This window comes from Barbatula barbatula, assembly GCF_947034865.1.
Source record: "Barbatula barbatula genome assembly, chromosome: 25".
Taxonomy (NCBI): Eukaryota; Metazoa; Chordata; class Actinopteri; order Cypriniformes; family Nemacheilidae; genus Barbatula; species Barbatula barbatula.
The window spans coordinates 3,674,668-3,692,909 of record NC_136788.1 but is presented as its reverse complement, the minus strand read 5'-3'; the positions used below and the strand labels follow the sequence as shown (position 1 = coordinate 3,692,909).

At 37.2% G+C, this 18,242-nt stretch overlaps 1 protein-coding gene across 1 annotated transcript; it reads right to left on the bottom strand.

The window, feature by feature from the left end:
- Positions 1–6,931: 6,931 nt before the first annotated feature.
- On the bottom strand, positions 6,932–17,671 carry LOC306890120 (NACHT, LRR and PYD domains-containing protein 12-like). Its single transcript, XM_079449636.1, has 20 exons — positions 17,555–17,671; positions 17,307–17,411; positions 16,818–16,922; positions 16,036–16,140; positions 15,546–15,650; positions 15,201–15,305; positions 14,711–14,815; positions 14,221–14,325; positions 13,691–13,765; positions 13,501–13,608; positions 13,057–13,158; positions 12,701–12,738; positions 10,774–12,571; positions 10,158–10,331; positions 9,897–10,070; positions 9,380–9,553; positions 9,079–9,252; positions 8,796–8,969; positions 8,428–8,601; positions 6,932–8,035 (listed from the first exon to the last, which is right to left on the bottom strand). Exons 1-20 carry the CDS (start codon positions 17,620–17,622, stop codon positions 7,987–7,989), a joined length of 4,017 nt encoding a protein of 1,338 aa, XP_079305762.1. The 5' UTR covers positions 17,623–17,671; the 3' UTR covers positions 6,932–7,986.
- Positions 17,672–18,242: the final 571 nt, after the last annotated feature.

The following is an 18,242-nucleotide window of genomic DNA, read 5'->3' as shown; positions in this document are numbered from 1 at the left end:
CAGTAATATTTGGTACCTTTCAACCAAACGTCCTATGGATTGCCAAAGAAGATAGTTCTGTCTCGTCCTTCAGCGTGTATAAACGTAATCGTTACCATAGAAGCCTATGGGCAATTTTTCTAGCACTAAATAAAATGTATATGGATTCATCTCACTATTTCTGAATCATCACACTTAAACACTCATGTGAAAGAATAATTAAAGGTATAGTTCATTTTCCAAGAAAACAAAAATGTATATACTTTTTAAACATAAATATATGGCTTGCTTCCATTTAGCGCATCCAAAACTTCAACCAAACTAATCACGTTGGAAACATCACACGTGATGCAAGCAGCCGGCTGTTATGGTGAAATAAGGCCCTTCAGTGTGTTACAAGACCCTTCTCTTCACGTCGGGTCCTGATCACACTGTCGGGGATTATTTCTGCAACAACCGGCTGCATGTACATTATCCTGTTTATTAAACGGCTAAAAAGTGAATGTGAAATATTTTATCCGCTCATTTTTACAGAATGCAGACCTTCCGCGAGGAAGAGCCTTTTACTTTAGAAACATGACAAGGACGAAGCAAAACGAAACAGGACAGTAAACACAAGGGCATTAAACAGGAGAAAAAAAGGGATAATAACACTAGGCAGTTGTGGGGAATGAAACACAGGCGGGAAGTCAACAAGGAAATGAGGAGGCGGCGCTAAGAGACGAGACAGGAGAACGCATGGCCATCATAAACAAACAATGACCATGGGCTTCCACACGACCCTGCCACAAGACTAGAAAAGCAAGACAAGATGAGGCAGAATCATGACAGTCCAAAAATGAATAAAAACGAGAATGCATTTCCAGTTTTTCAGTGAACATTAAAATAACCTATAATATGATTGTCGTTACCCAGAATGCATGGCAACGTGATATATTTTTTTCTATTGTCTATACCAGCAGTTCTCAAACTTTTCGAATCAGGTGCCACCTTTAATACATTAATACAAAATCTAATGAATAAACAGTCAAAGTAATAGTAGAGCTGTGAAGCTTCTCTTTCCTCAAGATGAGAGAAACCTCGTCCGCCAATTCAAATGTATTATAAATAAAATAAAACTTTTCGTACCAGCTTTTTTCAAACTAAAGAATATTTTTTCCACGTTATTCAAGTTAGACAGCAGTAATAGTGCACACACAGAGCAGATCCTTCCTATACGCAGGGTGCGTAGGGCCCCTGCACCACCACTGGGCCCCCTTGAGTACTGAAACAAAAACACAATTGTAAACAAGATACTAAATTTTATAACTAGCTGATTCAACTTAAGAGGAATCATTCGGAAATGTCCTTTTTAATACTTCATTTATTTAATAACTGTTACATTCTCGGATTTCATGCAGTGGGCGGAAGGTAATGACATGCGCATGACGAGCTGATATGCGTCTTTACATATGACTATGGCTTCGAAACAGAGCTTTCCGTCTGGAGCGAAACAGCAACCTCTCGAAGCAAAAGAAAACAAAACAATTCTGCAGTACAGATTTACACGTTCAGTATTGGTCCACTGTATTTTCTTTGCCCATGGTAATATGTCATTTTTAGTTTGTGCCATCACATTCATATGCTCGATTTGTTGAGTAAACTATATTTATCAGGCTTTATTTTTTAATTGAACTGAATTTAACGTTATACTTATTTTAGTTCAATTTTTCTTTTGTCTCTTTCTGTCTTCATTCGTTGAAGTGTGTTAATTGATTTATTATCATTTATGTCTTATTGTTTACAGTTTATATCAAATTCTTTTGACTTTTAGTACAATGCTCAGGGCCCCCAGACGTCTGGATGGGCACACTTTTCTGTAATGCACTGTAAACAGGGGACTTGCAGAAAGACTATAAATATGCAAAGAATATTTCATAAATAACCATCAAGAGAACAGCAGCTGTATATGACAAACAGATATCTAGAGACTCTTGTCAAAGCAGCGAGTCAAACCTAAATCGCGACGCATGCTCGATTTAATCTAGATGCAGTTGCGCATTACAGCATTGAAGTCACTATGCAATTAAAAATGATAAGACTCATTTTCTTACACACACAATTGCACATAGGCTATATGAGATGTATTCATTATTTATCGATGATGTCTTAAAATTGTGAAATTGTATCTAAACGTTTTAAATTGTCTGTCGTACCACCAGGGGTCTCGTCGAGTAAGCGTACCACAGTTTGAGAAGCACTGCTCTGTACACATTGAAAGTGTTCTGTAATATTGTAACACTCTTTTTTCATAGTTTGTACCTTTCCGAGACTACATCGATCGCCGGGGTAATCACATTCTCAGCATGGCCCGCCTGGCGAAGGACGTCCTGGCAGAAATCCCAGATCAGTTCCTACAGTACGTGAGGAGCAGAGGCATCAAACCGCAGGCAGCGCCCAACTGCTCCTCTTCCAAACCTCCATCGACACTCGTTCCCTCCGTGCACTCGCTCCAAACGCAGATCTGAGCGATCACACAAACAATGCGTCCTTCATCGGCGTCACTGCCTCTCTCAGGATCACACGCCGTTTTTCCGAGAGAATCCCACACGCTGTCTCTCCTTTGAGAAGTCTTGGCCAGGTACCATCTTTCTTCAGCCATGCTGAGCTTTCAGAATGTGTTTCGGACTGTGTTAAACTATCCAGTGGCCTCTTCAGTCAAACACGACTTCACAGTGTCTCACATACATGATGTTGTTTTGTCTGGCGACCAAACGTTTACAATCGTACACCATTTTTTAATGGATGGATGTTTTTGTATCTCATGAGAACTTCACACTGGAATTATCGCTGTAAGATGTAAATAGTGTGAGATTTTAAGAAACGTATGAATACATTCTGGGTGCGAAAGTGGGAGAGCAATGCGTTTCTATAAACGCTGTGGTGCGAGGCCTTGGTTTACATTTTGCTGTAAAGTGTTCACTTCATGTTCAGTATTCTTGGTTCCTCGACTGCCTCAAATTGTAAAGAATTTGTGCTCAGCTTTCACATCACAAGCACAACACAGAGACTCGACAGAAAACGCCTTACTCTCTGTTACAACGAATAATTCACACAAAATAAACATTTGCCCATCGTTTTTCTCACCTCGGTGTCTTTGACAACCCATATGATTTATGAATTCAGGACTTATATATTGTTATATAAAGATTTTATTAAGCAACACCCGTTGTTTTTCTACGGATAAAAGAGCGTCATATGGGTTTGAAATGATGTAAGGGGGAGTATAAACATGACCAAATGGTTATTTTGTGTAAGCTATTCCTTTAAACACAGAACTGTAGCTGCTCGAAATATCTGTATCCAAGCACAGGACTGCAAGCACAGACGTAGCACATGATGTAAACATGCTGGGTACCACAAGAGTTTTTTGTGCTCGTCATTGTCATTCTGGTATTCAGTTCGGGGGCCACACGTGTGTTTTAAAGCAATTTTGTCAATTGGGTCATTCTACAAACGTGGGGACAAAAGTTGTTGCTCACTTAGGTGACAAGACATCAAACTGCATGTTAACAATTTAGATAGAAAATCACATATTTAATATATATTGTTAATATGCTTACTAATCCGTTTAAACAAAGGAATGTTTGTAAATATTTTTGTACACAACTTGTAATAGTATGAATTGTCTATAATATTTACAATTATTACGATTTTATAAGTCGCTTGCATGAAAATGTGCACGTCACTCATAATGCGTTTTATAGTTTCAAAAAGTTGTTGTAAAACTTGAAATAGGTCAAAATGATTTTCAACAATATTTAATGATGATGGAACTGCAGTTCAAAACATGAAATACATAATAACAACACATTACTAATTTGTTAAAGAGAAACATGACATTTATTTGATCAATTATTTGTAGAATGACCTAATTAAATGGCATCAAATGATATCTTGTGTGAGACCAAACAAAAATACGTTTGACTAAATATATTTTTTACGATTTAACTTATTGGGTATCATTCATGAAACATTTGTAAATATCCAAGTGATTTGCGCGTAAAACGGACCTTCCCGAAAAAAAGCTGGTGGGGCTTGAGAGCGCTTTGGATGTTCTGCACGTTTTTTCATGATTAGCAATATCCACGGCAGAAACATTTTACGGCTGTCTTATTTTGAAGATTATTAATGATTATAAACATGCAATAATCAGCAATGTTAACTTCTCCATTGTTGCTTTGTACAAGTGTGATGATTGGTCAATGTGCTGTTTGTCCCGCCTCTCCTTCAATGTGATTGGACAACTGTGTTAAGAGGGACATTGACGGGGTCTGCGTTTCAACCAAAACTAAAAGAAAGGGGAAGGAAGTCGTGAAATATCATCAAAATGCAGTGTATTCAGTCCACAGAACATTTGAATGTTTTACGCACCATTTACACGAAGTAGGGAGCAGGTGTACATTTTTTTAACATTTTGAAAATACGAACGTTTTAATGAATACGAAAATTTACGTCAGAACTACTTTACGTATGATTTACAAAAATTCGTCCTGCTCGTGTTTCATGAATGAGGCCCATTTTCTGTTGATAGTTCAGATGTCCTGAACCAAACATTTACTGTCTGTCATTTAAACGCAAATATAAATTACACATAGCACTTAACATGACCCACGAGTGTCATGAGCTCACATCAGGTAACTCTGCTCGAAAGCCTTCAGATATTTCTGCAAGAAAATATTTAAGTGAACCCACCGCCTAGCAGCCCTCAGAGTGCCGACTTCATTTATTTAACATGACAGTGTGTCAACCTCCAACTTACACCCACACACGCTCACATCCATACCGAATTATCTTTATAAATCATGCAGAAAACATGCATCAAATTTTAACTGCGTGTGGGATAGAAATATTTCCACATCTGATGAGTGAATACTGCAGTCTTCCTCATGTATGGCCAAATCAAACACAAACTATTACCAAGGTAGAATATTACTTTTGTAGAATATTTTGAGAAAATTCATATCTTGACCTCGTGCTAGTGACATTTCAATTTCATCTTATACATTTTTCAATGAAACACATGCAGCTAATATAGATTATAATATATAATTATAATAATACTGTAAATTGTTATATTATATATTTATGTTACATGTTGACCTAAAAGGGAAAGTTCCTCCACCCCAAAAAAGTCTTTCATCGGTTACGCATCCTTATGTCATTCCAAGCCTGTATGACTTTGTTTTTTAACATTAGGGTCAATAAATGATGACAGATTATTTTTTGGGGTGAACTTAACAATAAAGTCCAGTTTTTGTTTTGTAGATAGAAGATTGACATACTGTTTGACTGCATGCCTAAAAAATTGTTTACAAGTAACAGATATTGTGCATTCTAGCTCAGGTGTGACACCTCATACTGTATGTAAATTAACTGGTGACAGGTGACAATGTTGCTTAGTAGTCATTTCTAGGGCCGGTTTACTTGCACTATATAACTCATTACGCGCCTCAGAAGTTTCTTAAACTGTGATTAAAGGAGCCATGACATGACTTTTCATTTTATTTTGTGTCCTGATGTTAAATTATATTACTAAAGTTTTTTGCCAAAAGAACATACTTTGACCTTTTTCGGTTCGATTTAATCCTGTCTATATAAAGTCCGATTTCTGTTTCCCCTATAAGAGTATTTTCACATGACAACAATGGAGTGAAAAAGGGAAAACGTTTTATAAAAGTTTCACCTAGACACGACACACTGCTCTCAAAACAATCTGTGTTTACTTGGATCCGCAGAAACGAGTACAAACACTGTATTACTCATGCCAGCCCAGCTGATGGCAATGTTGCTTTGTAAAGAATCACTACGTGCCTCCACACATACGAAAATGTGAATATTTGTAACCGCCGCTTCTATGATTGACAGCTGTGGGTGAGAGACATGCTGGTGGATAACCGCAGTTTATGGATTTACTGCAAAAAACTCAATTAGCACAGATTATTATGTATAATATCATTAGGTAAAAAGAGGGTGTTGTTATCTTGCTGTGGGAAGGTCATATAAAAGGAGGCCATTTTGCTTTTTTTTCAACAATTACATAAATGCTTGTGTTATTGAAGAGGATGATGTTTTAAGATTTGAAACTTGCAGGATGTATTAATGATACCAAGACCTCGTATATGTCAAAAGATCAAAGGATATTAGATCCCTCATGTCATGACCCCTTTAAGAGGTTTTACACTGTAATCTCACAGGTACTGCAGAATGGAAAGTTGACTTCTCAAAATGTCGGCCAACTTTGTGTAAAAACTGCTCAAGTAAACTAGCAGTTTACAAACCTTCATATAAAATGAACACGGATATCGTTTATCTTTGTTAATGATGAATTTAACTCGGCATCATGTTTGCCTGCAGCATGTGCAGTATTTTGAACAACATTTGTTGTTTATTTGCATATAAAGTATAAACTTTGCCTTATATTATTTACTTGTGCCATGTCAAATTATCTATATTGAATTGTAGCATTCTACATCTTTTTAAAGCCCTTTTGTGTGCACTGTGTTTAGATTCGAGTGATTATAATGTTTGTGCAGTGAATGGCCTGTTATCATGCATGCAGGTGCTGTTATATCAGTGTAGTTTGGCATTGAATGCACTCAAGTAACCTGTAGCACTTTTTTAATTCAAGGGAATTAAACATTTATACGTTTATTATGTTGCTTGAGATCAATCACTGACTTTAAGGCCCATCAAAGTTGAAGTGTAATTTTATATTTGTTTATCATGACAGTAACTAGTATTTATGCTATACTTATAACATGATTACCAACATGATTTGTTTTGACCTACGAGGTTAAATCAACAACGATTTGCATTCTATGAAGCGTGCTGTAATGGCTGTAATCACAATTTATGAAATGATGCCCCTTTTATTTTATAAATAAACATTCAAATGAAACACTTGATAACATAAAGTCGTTGTTTTTGAGTGCAGTTTATTGATTTTGTGAATCTGAGATTATTTAGCGTGACACAAGGAACTCATACATGAGACTGTACATTAAGTGACGTAATGAAACCATTCCAAAGAAGGAAAACTATGTCAGTAGTGTAACATCATTGTATGTTTTAGTATATTTTTAATTTACTCCCTTTTCTTTTTCCGTTTTATGGTGCTTTGTTCCTTTGAGGCAACAAAAATGGAAATGTGAATGAAATAAATAGTATTATATGTTCTAATAAAAGAGTTACCTTTACACAGTAAAAGCCCAACGGTATCATAATACATAGAAAGTTAAAACACCAAACTACATTGTTCATTACAGCTCAGGGAAACATCATACTGATAAAATACTGTAATATAGCTGCACTGACCGCATTGAATGATACTGTACCGCCCTCTGCTGTTGACAGTGAGATTTACATTATTTTATTGAATCATACAACACTTCATTCTGGTGTAAAAAGGAAAATATCAATAAATCAGAATGGAAAAGCAAAGTACAGCATTTTTGGCTTGACAAAGCCTAGTTTGAAGGTTTAAAACGCCTTTTAATGTAGTTTAATGTTATTTTAATCATTTAAATAATTGCACGGTATAAATAGAGACGTCATGTTTGTGTGTTTGAATGGATGTATATTGCTACATTCGTTAAATGCGGATGCTAGGCGGTTACTACAGTGTTCAGACTCATTAATCGGTTGTAGCGACATCTCTGAAAACTCCCATGTAATCCCTCAAACCTGTTATTCCTCATCTGTCACACCTGAATAGCAGCTCATAACTCGAGCTTGGAAACTTTTGATTCAGTCTAACTCACAAGTCACGCACATAATTACATAATCCGTGACTCATGCTCCAAACCTTTTACCAAACTCAAGCTTCCGTGATGGCTGAACAATGTAGATGATGAAAAACATCTAAACCTGATGTCTTGCGTAAACCTCTTTCCTAATCATAGGTTTTTCTCAGGCAAGATGTGCTACGAGAAGATCAGTCCCCTTTTTTTTTGTTATTCCCCTATATTAGCCTTCTTCATCATCATCATCATCACAGTTGATGTCTGGATACAATCTGTGAAGTAGAGAGGAAGTTTTGCAGGCGTATATTCACATATTAAATGGAAAAACATAATGTCAAGATGACATAGATAATGCAAAGAAAATAGATAATGTACTTATTATTTTATATATTTTGCATGAGAAAATAAAGGCCATTTAAGGTCATCATTTCCCCTATTTCAGAATTAATATTAGCCTAAACAGCATTTTTTCGAGTGAACAGTCATAAGCTATAATAATAGATGCTTTGATATAATAAAATCTGAATGATGGTTGAAAACAATGTTCAGAATTGACATATTGTAGAAATAAACCAGCAAATTTTATTCTTTTTCCATATTATCACCTGTTTACAGTGCAGGTTTGAAGTGTACTGGCACTTGAGTCAAACGTAGATGTACTTACGCCAGAGTTTCCAGTTTACAATTTGGATCTTCTTGCAGATCTGTCAGTAGTTTAGCCCCCGAATCGGATAGTTTGTTTCCTCTGAGATCCAGTTCTCTCAGCTGTGAGTAGTTTGATTTTATAGCTGATGCCAGAAAAGCACAGCCCTGTTCCTTAACACTACAGTATGTTAAACTGCAAGAAATTACATTATTAAATGAAGAAAAGAACTGTATGGTTTCATATATATACTAGTCTATATACTGTGTAGAACGTATCAATAGGTTCTAAATAACTTATAAATAAGTATCAATGACTCATCTGTCAAAATGGTTATTTAGAAATAATTATTAAGTTTATCTTTTTTATTTACTATGAAACTATATTACCTTAGTGACTGGAGACCTGATAGAAGATTACATAATCCCACGGCAAGATGCTTCAATCCAGAATCCATTATCACATTAGCACTGAGGTTCAGTTCTCTCAGTTTAGAGCATTTGGAAGGATCTGCACAAGTCATCGTATGACAGCTCCTTTCTGTGAGATTGCAATTATTCAGCCTTTACCAAGCACAAAAGAGAAATGTTTTAAAATATCATCCTTATCACTTAGACATTCAACTTGAATTTTTTTCAAATGACACGCAGGTAGAAACTGGAGGCCTGTTACCATAGTTTATCTAGATTAACATATGGATCTGCAAACACTGGAAGCAGGTGTGTCACTCCTGTGTCTGTAAGGTCATTCAGACTAAGGTCCAGCACTCTCAAATGCGACGGGTTTGACTGTAAAGCAGATGCCAGTTTTGAACATCCGGTGGCTGTAATTCCACAATCTGAGAGGCTGAGAAAGGTAAAGCCATACAAATGTGAACTACTGACCCTTCAGTGTCATGATATTGGCATGAAACATTGTGTGTTATTCATCACACAGCTCTGTAGTGTGTGTTTATTTGTTCTAATTCTGTTACCTCAGTGTCTCGAGCTTACAGAGAGGGTTCTTCAGACCAGCACAAAGGAGATTCACTCCTGAATTCTCAAGACAGTTCAGGCTCAAGTCCAGATGTTTCAAGCTAGAACAGGTACTGTTAAGTACTTCGGCCAATGCCGCACAGCTTTTCCTGGTCAGTTCACAACCCATAAACCTACAAAGTTGCTTCCGTTTATGTACACTTAAAAGCACAGTTTTAAATACTTTTAAAAAAAATAGGATATTCATATTTTAAACTGCATACTAAGTTTTTATGAAATAACTTATAATACATGACTTAATACAACTATCCGAATAATTCGTTTTATGGTAAGCTGGTTGATTAACAATGGGATGTTCATGATGAAAAAATGACAAAACAACTTTAGTATGTTGTTATTAGATTCTTTGCAATTTTGAATAAATTAGGACATAGAATATTATTTAAAGTTAATGTTAGCACTCGACATTGTTGTATAGAAGGCCTTACTGTTTAGAGCCGACCAAATAAAACCTACCTGAGTGTTTCTAATCTACATCTTACGCCTGCCAGCACATCAGAAAGCATTTTTACACCTGTGTCACGTGGCTGGTTGTGTGTTAAATCAAGTTCCTTTAAGTGAGATGGGTTTGACCTCAGAGCTGAGGCCAGAGTGGCACAGAAGTCCTCACCTATGCTACAATTAAAAAGTCTACATGCACGGAGAAGAAAAAGACAAGTGAGTTAATAGAGTACTCCCACCCTGCGGTCCAATGGCATGAATTTGAGATGTTCCTACCTCAAAACCTCTAGTTTACACTGAGGATTTCTCAGTCCAACATAAAGATGGGTTATTGCAGTATGATTAAGATTGCTGGAACTCAAATCGAGCTCTCTCATACATGAGTCACTTGAGCTGAGAACAGAGCTCAGCCCTTTCCAGACTATCTCTGTCACATTACACAACCTCAGCCTGATGGAGAAAATCCACACAAAATGTCAAATAAAAAGTATACGGATCATTGAATGCCTGAAACATACTCTACGCAGGTTCATGAATGCTATGCAAGTCTAATTTTATGCGTTGTTTGCATTTAAAGATGTAAGGATACATATTAAATTCTTAGCCTTGTTATGAGGGAAACTATTCTAGTGTGAACTTCTACAATCATTTTTACATTCAGGTCAACTGCCTTCATGGGATAATCTAGCTCTGCCTTTAATTGCGAAGACAAATCAAAGTAACTTTATCGCTCCCTTGAGCGGTTCGTTGTCCCCTTAGCTATGGAAGATTGCAAGCTAGGTACAGAGAACAGGACCATTCGCTTGCAATGTGTCGGCCAAGCTTTCACATCAACATCTGCATTTCTGCGTAAAGTGTTTTTTGGTTCCAAACAACCCTATGAGATACTTACATAGTTAACCGGGATGCTTTGATCACTGGCAGGAATCTCAGCAGTCCCTCATCTGAGATCAAACTCGGATCAATACATTCAGTCAAGTTAAACACATCCAGTTCCTCAGCAGACATCAGCAGTGTGTAGGCCAAAGCAGAGCAGTGTGATGGAGAGAGCTTTTTACCACTAAAGCCACCGGACTTTAGGTATTCCTGCACTTCCTCTACCAGGGAATCATCCTTTAGTTCACTGAGACAGTGAAAGAGACTTATTGCTTTTTCTGCCGAAAGCTGGAACCTGATTTTTTCCTTGATGTACCGAAGAGTTTTTTCTCTGTCCTCAGGGTCACTCCATGTCTTAGTCAACATTGGTTGTAGAAGAGTCTGATTGGACACAAGGGAAAGTCCCATCAGAAAACGGAGTAAAAGGTCTAAGTGTCCATTATCACTTTCTAGAGCCTTATCCACAGCACACATCAAGAACTCATGCATTGAAGGTTTTTTAAAAACTCTTACGAATTTCATATTTGTCTTATGACTGAGGACATTTTGCTGACTGTTAACGAACATAAGGAAGGCGTACAAGGCAGCTAAAAACTCCTGGAGACTAGCGTGAATGAAGCTGAACATCCTCTCCTGGTGTAGTCCTGACTCTTCTCTGAAGATCTGTGTGCAAAGTCCAGAATACACTGTGGCGATTTTGGGATCAACGCCACATTCCCTAAGATCATTCTCGTAGAACAATAAATTACCCTTTTCAAACTGTTGAAAGGCCAGTTTTCCAAGCAACAAAGTGCTCTGGCTGTCCCAGTTGAAATCTGCCTTGTAATATACATCGTATTTGTGACTCCTTTGCTTGATCTGGGAAATCAGGAAGTGTGCGTACATATGCGTGAGTGTCTTGGGCATATCTCTACCCTCGAACTCACCAAATATCCTTTCAAGAACTGTAGCTGATATCCAACAGAACACCGGGATGTGGCACATGATGTGAAGGATTCTTGAAGACTTCAAGTGCGAGATGATCCCATGGCACATGTCTGGATCACTTATCCTTTTGGCAAAGTACTCCTCCTTTTGGGAGTTGTTGAAGCCTCTTACCTCGGTCAGTTGGTCAATAAGGTTGGGTGGTATTTGATGGATCGCAGCTGGTCGTGAGGTTATCCAAAGCTGAGAAGAAGGAAGCAAGTTCTTGCAGATGAGGTTTGTCAGTAGAGCACCAATTGAGACCGCTTCTGTCACACTGAAGCAAGTCTTGTTCTTCTGGAAATCCAGAGGAAATCGACATTCATCAAGTCCATCCAAGATAAAAATGATCTTGTATTTGCCTGAGCTCAACACGTTTGCTTCTATCTTGAGATCGTAGAACTGCTGGAGAATCTGGATCAGAGTAACTGTCCCTTTCTTAAATCTATTCAGATCACGAAATGGAAGTGGAAATATCATGTGAATGTCCTGGTTGGCTTTATTCTCAGCCCAGTCCAGGGTGAACTTCTGCACAGACACTGTTTTCCCAATGCCAGCCATTCCCTTTGTTAGCACAGTTTGGATTGGTTTAGACCCAGGAAGAGCTTTAAAGACATCATTCACTTGGATTGGTGTGTCCCATGTGATCGGATGATTAGATACCGTCTCAATCTGTCTGATTTCATGTTCTGTGTTGACTCTACTTCCAGCTTCTGTGATGTAGAGCTCTGTGTAAATGTTGTTGAGCAGAGCGGGGCTGCTGTGCTCTTCATTTCCCTCAAATATACATTGATATCTGTTCTTCAATGTCTGCTTAAATGAAATAATCCATATCAAGTCCTCTGTGGAGTCTAATATGGGGCAGAGATGGTTAGAATGAAGGAAGATAGAATGACAAATATTCATTCTGGTTGTTGGGTTATACGATAATGCTGCTGTAGATATAAATCTATATAAATATGTAAATTTAGCAGACTTACCATCTGAAATCTTTGAACTCAGTTCCTTTTGATGAGTTCTGAAAGACAAATACACATGTGAATATAAACTTTGTATGAAAAAGTTCAAAGAATATTTTAAACAATCTTCACAGAACAACAGTTCAAAGGGATCATGGGCCGTCAAACACCAAAAATCTTTAATACAGCACTTGTGCACTTTACTCCAAGTCCCAAGAAATCATACAGCTAGGAGGAAAAAAACCTGATGCATGGTGCAATATTTGAACTTTCGTCCATTCTGAAGCTTGACAGTCTTTGCTCCTACTCATTTTTATTAGCCTACATGAACTGATTAGAGGTAATGTTATATATCGTATAACATTTTTTATGCATACCTTATACCATCAGGATCAGGATGTGGTTCACTGCTAAAGATGATCGGAAAATCCATTGAGGCAGAATTTCTCAGAAGCTGATTTTGCATAGATGTGTCGACACTAATAGAAAAAATGTGAGTCAGTCAAATCAGTTTTTGGACTAGAAATACAATCCTAATTGCATTTCATGTATTTTATCACTGCATTATGAATAGGCCTACACTGTTAAAGCAGCAATCCCTTCTGGGTTGAAAATAAACAGATTCACAATGGTAAATTTATACAAATGACATATCATTTGGGCTGTCTGTAAAGATGTAAAGATAAGTATGCAATTTTATGTTTCAAATAAAGATGGCGATATAGAGGCAAAAGATTCAGACTTCAGCTTTAACCAAGAACTGAACTATAGTCCGTTGCATGGTTCCTGGGAATCATAATCCAGCCCTCATGTTAACATACCTCCCTTCTGTTTCCTTTCTGAAGTTGTAAGGATGTCCAGTCGATTTATCACTTTTCATTGACACAATGCTAGTCATAGAGAAGTATGAGTCCTCACGCTGAACCGGTCTAAAAAAAGTGTTTATCATTTAATTAATGAAATGTAGTCTTAAATGTAGTGGTCAGCAGATTTAAGATTGTTCAAACTCACCTGTCCTTAACACTTTCCTCATATTTCAACTGAGGAGACATTTGCGGCACATATCTTTCTCCAAGTGAAGCAGGTCTGTTTGGTTTGTTCAAGTTTAAAACAATTTTAGATACATAAGCTTAATACCTAACATGACAAAGCAAAAGTCAATATAATTTCTGCATAGAGCCATAGCTTTGTTGCACAGCATTGAGAGCACTTGCATTTTGTGTTTGTGCTGTGAAACAGGCCTTGTTTTCATTACTTTAGTCTGTGTTAACATACCTGACTTCTGTTTCCTTGCTGAAGTTGTAAGTTGTAATATGTTTAACATTGAAATGAAGACCATATTTCATAATGTTCAGCACATTGTAAGTGTTAAAATATGATTTTCTAGAATATCAACTGAGGAGATGGAGCCTTGTGCGACACATGACTTGCTCCTAGTGAAGCGGGTCTGTTTGGCTTGTTTAACTTTAAGAAGGTTTACACATTCAAGCCAAATATAATACATGACAAAATACATTACTTTAGTCCTGCTGTTAACATACCTGACTTCTGTTTCCTTGCTGAAGTTGTAAGGATGTCCCATCGATAGATTACTTTTCATTGACACAACACGAGTCTCAAAGTCAGAGTCCTCCTGCTGAACCGATCTAAAATAAAGATGTTTAACATTGAAATGAAGACCAAATTTCATAATGTTCAGCACATTGTAAGTGTTAAAAGATGATTTTTCTAGAATATCAACTGAGGAGATGGAGCCTTGTGCAACACATGACTTGCTCCATTTATTCGTTTGGCAGACGCTTTTATCCAAAGCGACTTACAAGTAGTTTCCAAGTGAATGTTCAGCACATTGTAAGGGTTAAAGATGACTTTTCTAGAATATCAACTGAGGAGATGGAGCCTTGTGCGACACATGACTTGCTCCTAGTGAAGCGGGTCTGTTTGGCTTGTTTAACTTTAAGAAGGTTTACACATTCAAGCCAAATATAATACATGACAAAATACATTACTTTAGTCCTGCTGTTAACATACCTGACTTCTGTTTCCTTGCTGAAGTTGTAAGGATGTCCCATCGATAGATTACTTTTCATTGACACAACACGGGTCTCAAAGTCAGAGTCCTCCTGCTGAACCGATCTAAAATAAAGATGTTTAACATTGAAATGAAGACCAAATTTCATAATGTTCAGCACATTGTAAGTGTTAAAAGATGATTTTTCTAGAATATCAACTGAGGAGATGGAGCCTTGTGCAACACATGACTTGTTCCATTTATTCGTTTGGCAGACGCTTTTATCCAAAGCGACTTACAAGTAGTTTCCAAGTGAATGTTCAGCACATTGTAAGGGTTAAAGATGACTTTTCTAGAATATCAACTGAGGAGATGGAGCCTTGTTCGACACATGACTTGCTCCAAGTGAAGCGGGTCTGTTTGGCTTGTTTAACTTTAAGAAGGTTTACACATTCAAGCCAAATATAATACATGACAAAATACATTACTTTAGTCCTGCTGTTAACATACCTGACTTCTGTTTCCTTGCTGAAGTTGTAAGGATGTCCCATCGATAGATTACTTTTCATTGACACAACACGAGTCTCAAAGTCAGAGTCCTCCTGCTGAACCGATCTAAAATAAAGATGTTTAACATTGAAATGAAGACCAAATTTCATAATGTTCAGCACATTGTAAGGGTTAAAAGATGACTTTTCTAGAATATCAACTGAGGAGATGGAGCCTTGTGCGACACATGACTTGCTCCAAGTGAAGCGGGTCTGTTTGGCTTGTTTAACTTTAAGAAGGTTTACACATTCAAGCCAAATATAATACATAACAAAATACATTACTTTAGTCCTGCTGTTAACATACCTGACTTCTGTTTCCTTGCTGAAGTTGTAAGGATGTCCCATCGATAGATTACTTTTCATTGACACAACACGGGTCTCAAAGTCAGAGTCCTCCTGCTGAACCGATCTAAAATAAAGATGTTTAACATTGAAATGAAGACCAAATTTCATAATGTTCAGCACATTGTAAGTGTTAAAAGATGATTTTTCTAGAATATCAACTGAGGAGATGGAGCCTTGTGCAACACATGACTTGCTCCATTTATTCGTTTGGCAGACGCTTTTATCCAAAGCGACTTACAAGTAGTTTCCAAGTGAATGTTCAGCACATTGTAAGGGTTAAAGATGACTTTTCTAGAATATCAACTGAGGAGATGGAGCCTTGTTCGACACATGACTTGCTCCAAGTGAAGCGGGTCTGTTTGGCTTGTTTAACTTTAAGAAGGTTTACACATTCAAGCCAAATACAATCCATGACAAAATACATTACTTTAGTCCTGCTGTTAACATACCTGACTTCTGTTTCCTTGCTGAAGTTGTAAGGATGTCCCATCGATAGATTACTTTTCATTGACACAACACGAGTCTCAAAGTCAGAGTCCTCCTGCTGAACCGATCTAAAATAAAGATGTTTAACATTGAAATGAAGACCAAATTTCATAATGTTCAGCACATTGTAAGTGTTAAAAGATGATTTTTCTAGAATATCAACTGAGGAGATGGAGCCTTGTGCAACACATGACTTGCTCCATTTATTCGTTTGGCAGACGCTTTTATCCAAAGCGACTTACAAGTAGTTTCCAAGTGAATGTTCAGCACATTGTAAGTGTTAAAAGATGATTTTTCTAGAATATCAACTGAGGAGATGGAGCCTTGTGCAACACATGACTTGCTCCATTTATTCGTTTGGCAGACGCTTTTATCCAAAGCGACTTACAAGTAGTTTCCAAGTGAATGTTCAGCACATTGTAAGGGTTAAAAGATGACTTTTCTAGAATATCAACTGAGGAGATGGAGCCTTGTGCGACACATGACTTGCTCCATTTATTCGTTTGGCAGACGCTTTTATCCAAAGCGACTTACAAGTAGTTTCCAAGTGAATGTTCAGCACATTGTAAGGGTTAAAGATGACTTTTCTAGAATATCAACTGAGGAGATGGAGCCTTGTGCGACACATGACTTGCTCCAAGTGAAGCGGGTCTGTTTGGCTTGTTTAACTTTAAGAAGGTTTACACACTCAAGCCAAATATAATACATGACAAAATACATTACTTTAGTCCTGCTGTTAACATACCTGACTTCTGTTTCCTTGCTGAAGTTGTAAGGATGTCCCATCGATAGATTACTTTTCATTGACACAACACGGGTCTCAAAGTCAGAGTCCTCCTGCTGAACCGATCTAAAATAAAGATGTTTAACTTTGAAATGAAGACCAAATTTCATAATGTTCAGCACATTGTGAGGGTTAAAAGATGATTTTTCTAGAATATCAACTGAGGAGATGGAGCCTTGTGCGACACATGACTTGCTCCATTTATTCGTTTGGCAGACGCTTTTATCCAAAGCGACTTACAAGTAGTTTCCAAGTGAATGTTCAGCACATTGTAAGGGTTAAAGATGACTTTTCTAGAATATCAACTGAGGAGATGGAGCCTTGTTCGACACATGACTTGCTCCAAGTGAAGCGGGTCTGTTTGGCTTGTTTAACTTTTAAAAGTTTACACACTCAAGCCAAATATAATACATGACAAAATACATTACTTTAGTCCTGCTGTTAACATACCTGACTTCTGTTTCCTTGCTGAAGTTGTAAGGATGTCCCATCGATAGATTACTTTTCATTGACACAACACGAGTCTCAAAGTCAGAGTCCTCCTGCTGAACCGATCTTATATAAACACATGATTAAGGACAAAATGTTAGAAGACTAAACGTGTCTGTTTGGGTTATTCAGAATTGAAAAATGAAGGCAAATTGGGTCCAACTGGACGGATACTGTAGACAATTTTCTAAACAAGTAACACAACAAACCTGAAAATACTCAGTTCAACGCTAGTGTCTGTGTCCTCACTCATTTGGGTATTATTATTATTGGCCATGGCTCTCCAAGTGTATAAGATTTACTTCATCAGGCTTCATTGAATATGCAACGGAGACTGTTACATCCAGACGATTCAGGTGTAAATAAGCACTAAAATGTCAAGTGAAAGAAACAGTGTCATCTACATCCTAGACAGCCTGAGGGTGAGTAAATTATAGTGTGTAAAGAATCCCTTGAACAACAGGGGTATGACTTTTGGATTTACCGCAAAGATGATGATAATAATAATAAATGCTATTCACCATTTGTGACCCAGTCTATGAAAACCCAGTAATTGTTTTTCTACATAAAATCATCCTACAACTATGAAATATAACCTCCTATATTAAATATTGACTGAATAAGGCCTTATCAAAAATGAAAGTCAATGTTTAATATTAGTAATTTCAGTATTATAAAGAAAACTGTATCTTGATCTGTCATAGAATCCCATTTACATCAATAAAGACACATTGCGGCAAAGTATATGAAGTAGGAGGAGTTGGATCTATAGATTTTCTGCAGTGAGAACTACTCAAATTTTTATGACTATACCTGCATGCGATCCTCATCTCATAATTAAATGACCCAACTATATCCTGGATTTCATATCCATATTAGGCTGTATTTAGACTACAT

Coding starts and splice junctions, on each gene's coding strand:
- LOC306890120 (XM_079449636.1), bottom strand. CDS start 17,622: ATGGCCAATAATAATAATACCCAAATGAGTGAGGACACAGACACTAGC. Junction 9,554..9,896: donor TGTAGATTAGAAACACTCAG/GTAGGTTTTATT, acceptor GCAACTTTGTAG/GTTTATGGGTTGTGAACTGA. Junction 9,253..9,379: donor TGTAAGCTCGAGACACTGAG/GTAACAGAATTA, acceptor TACCTTTCTCAG/CCTCTCAGATTGTGGAATTA.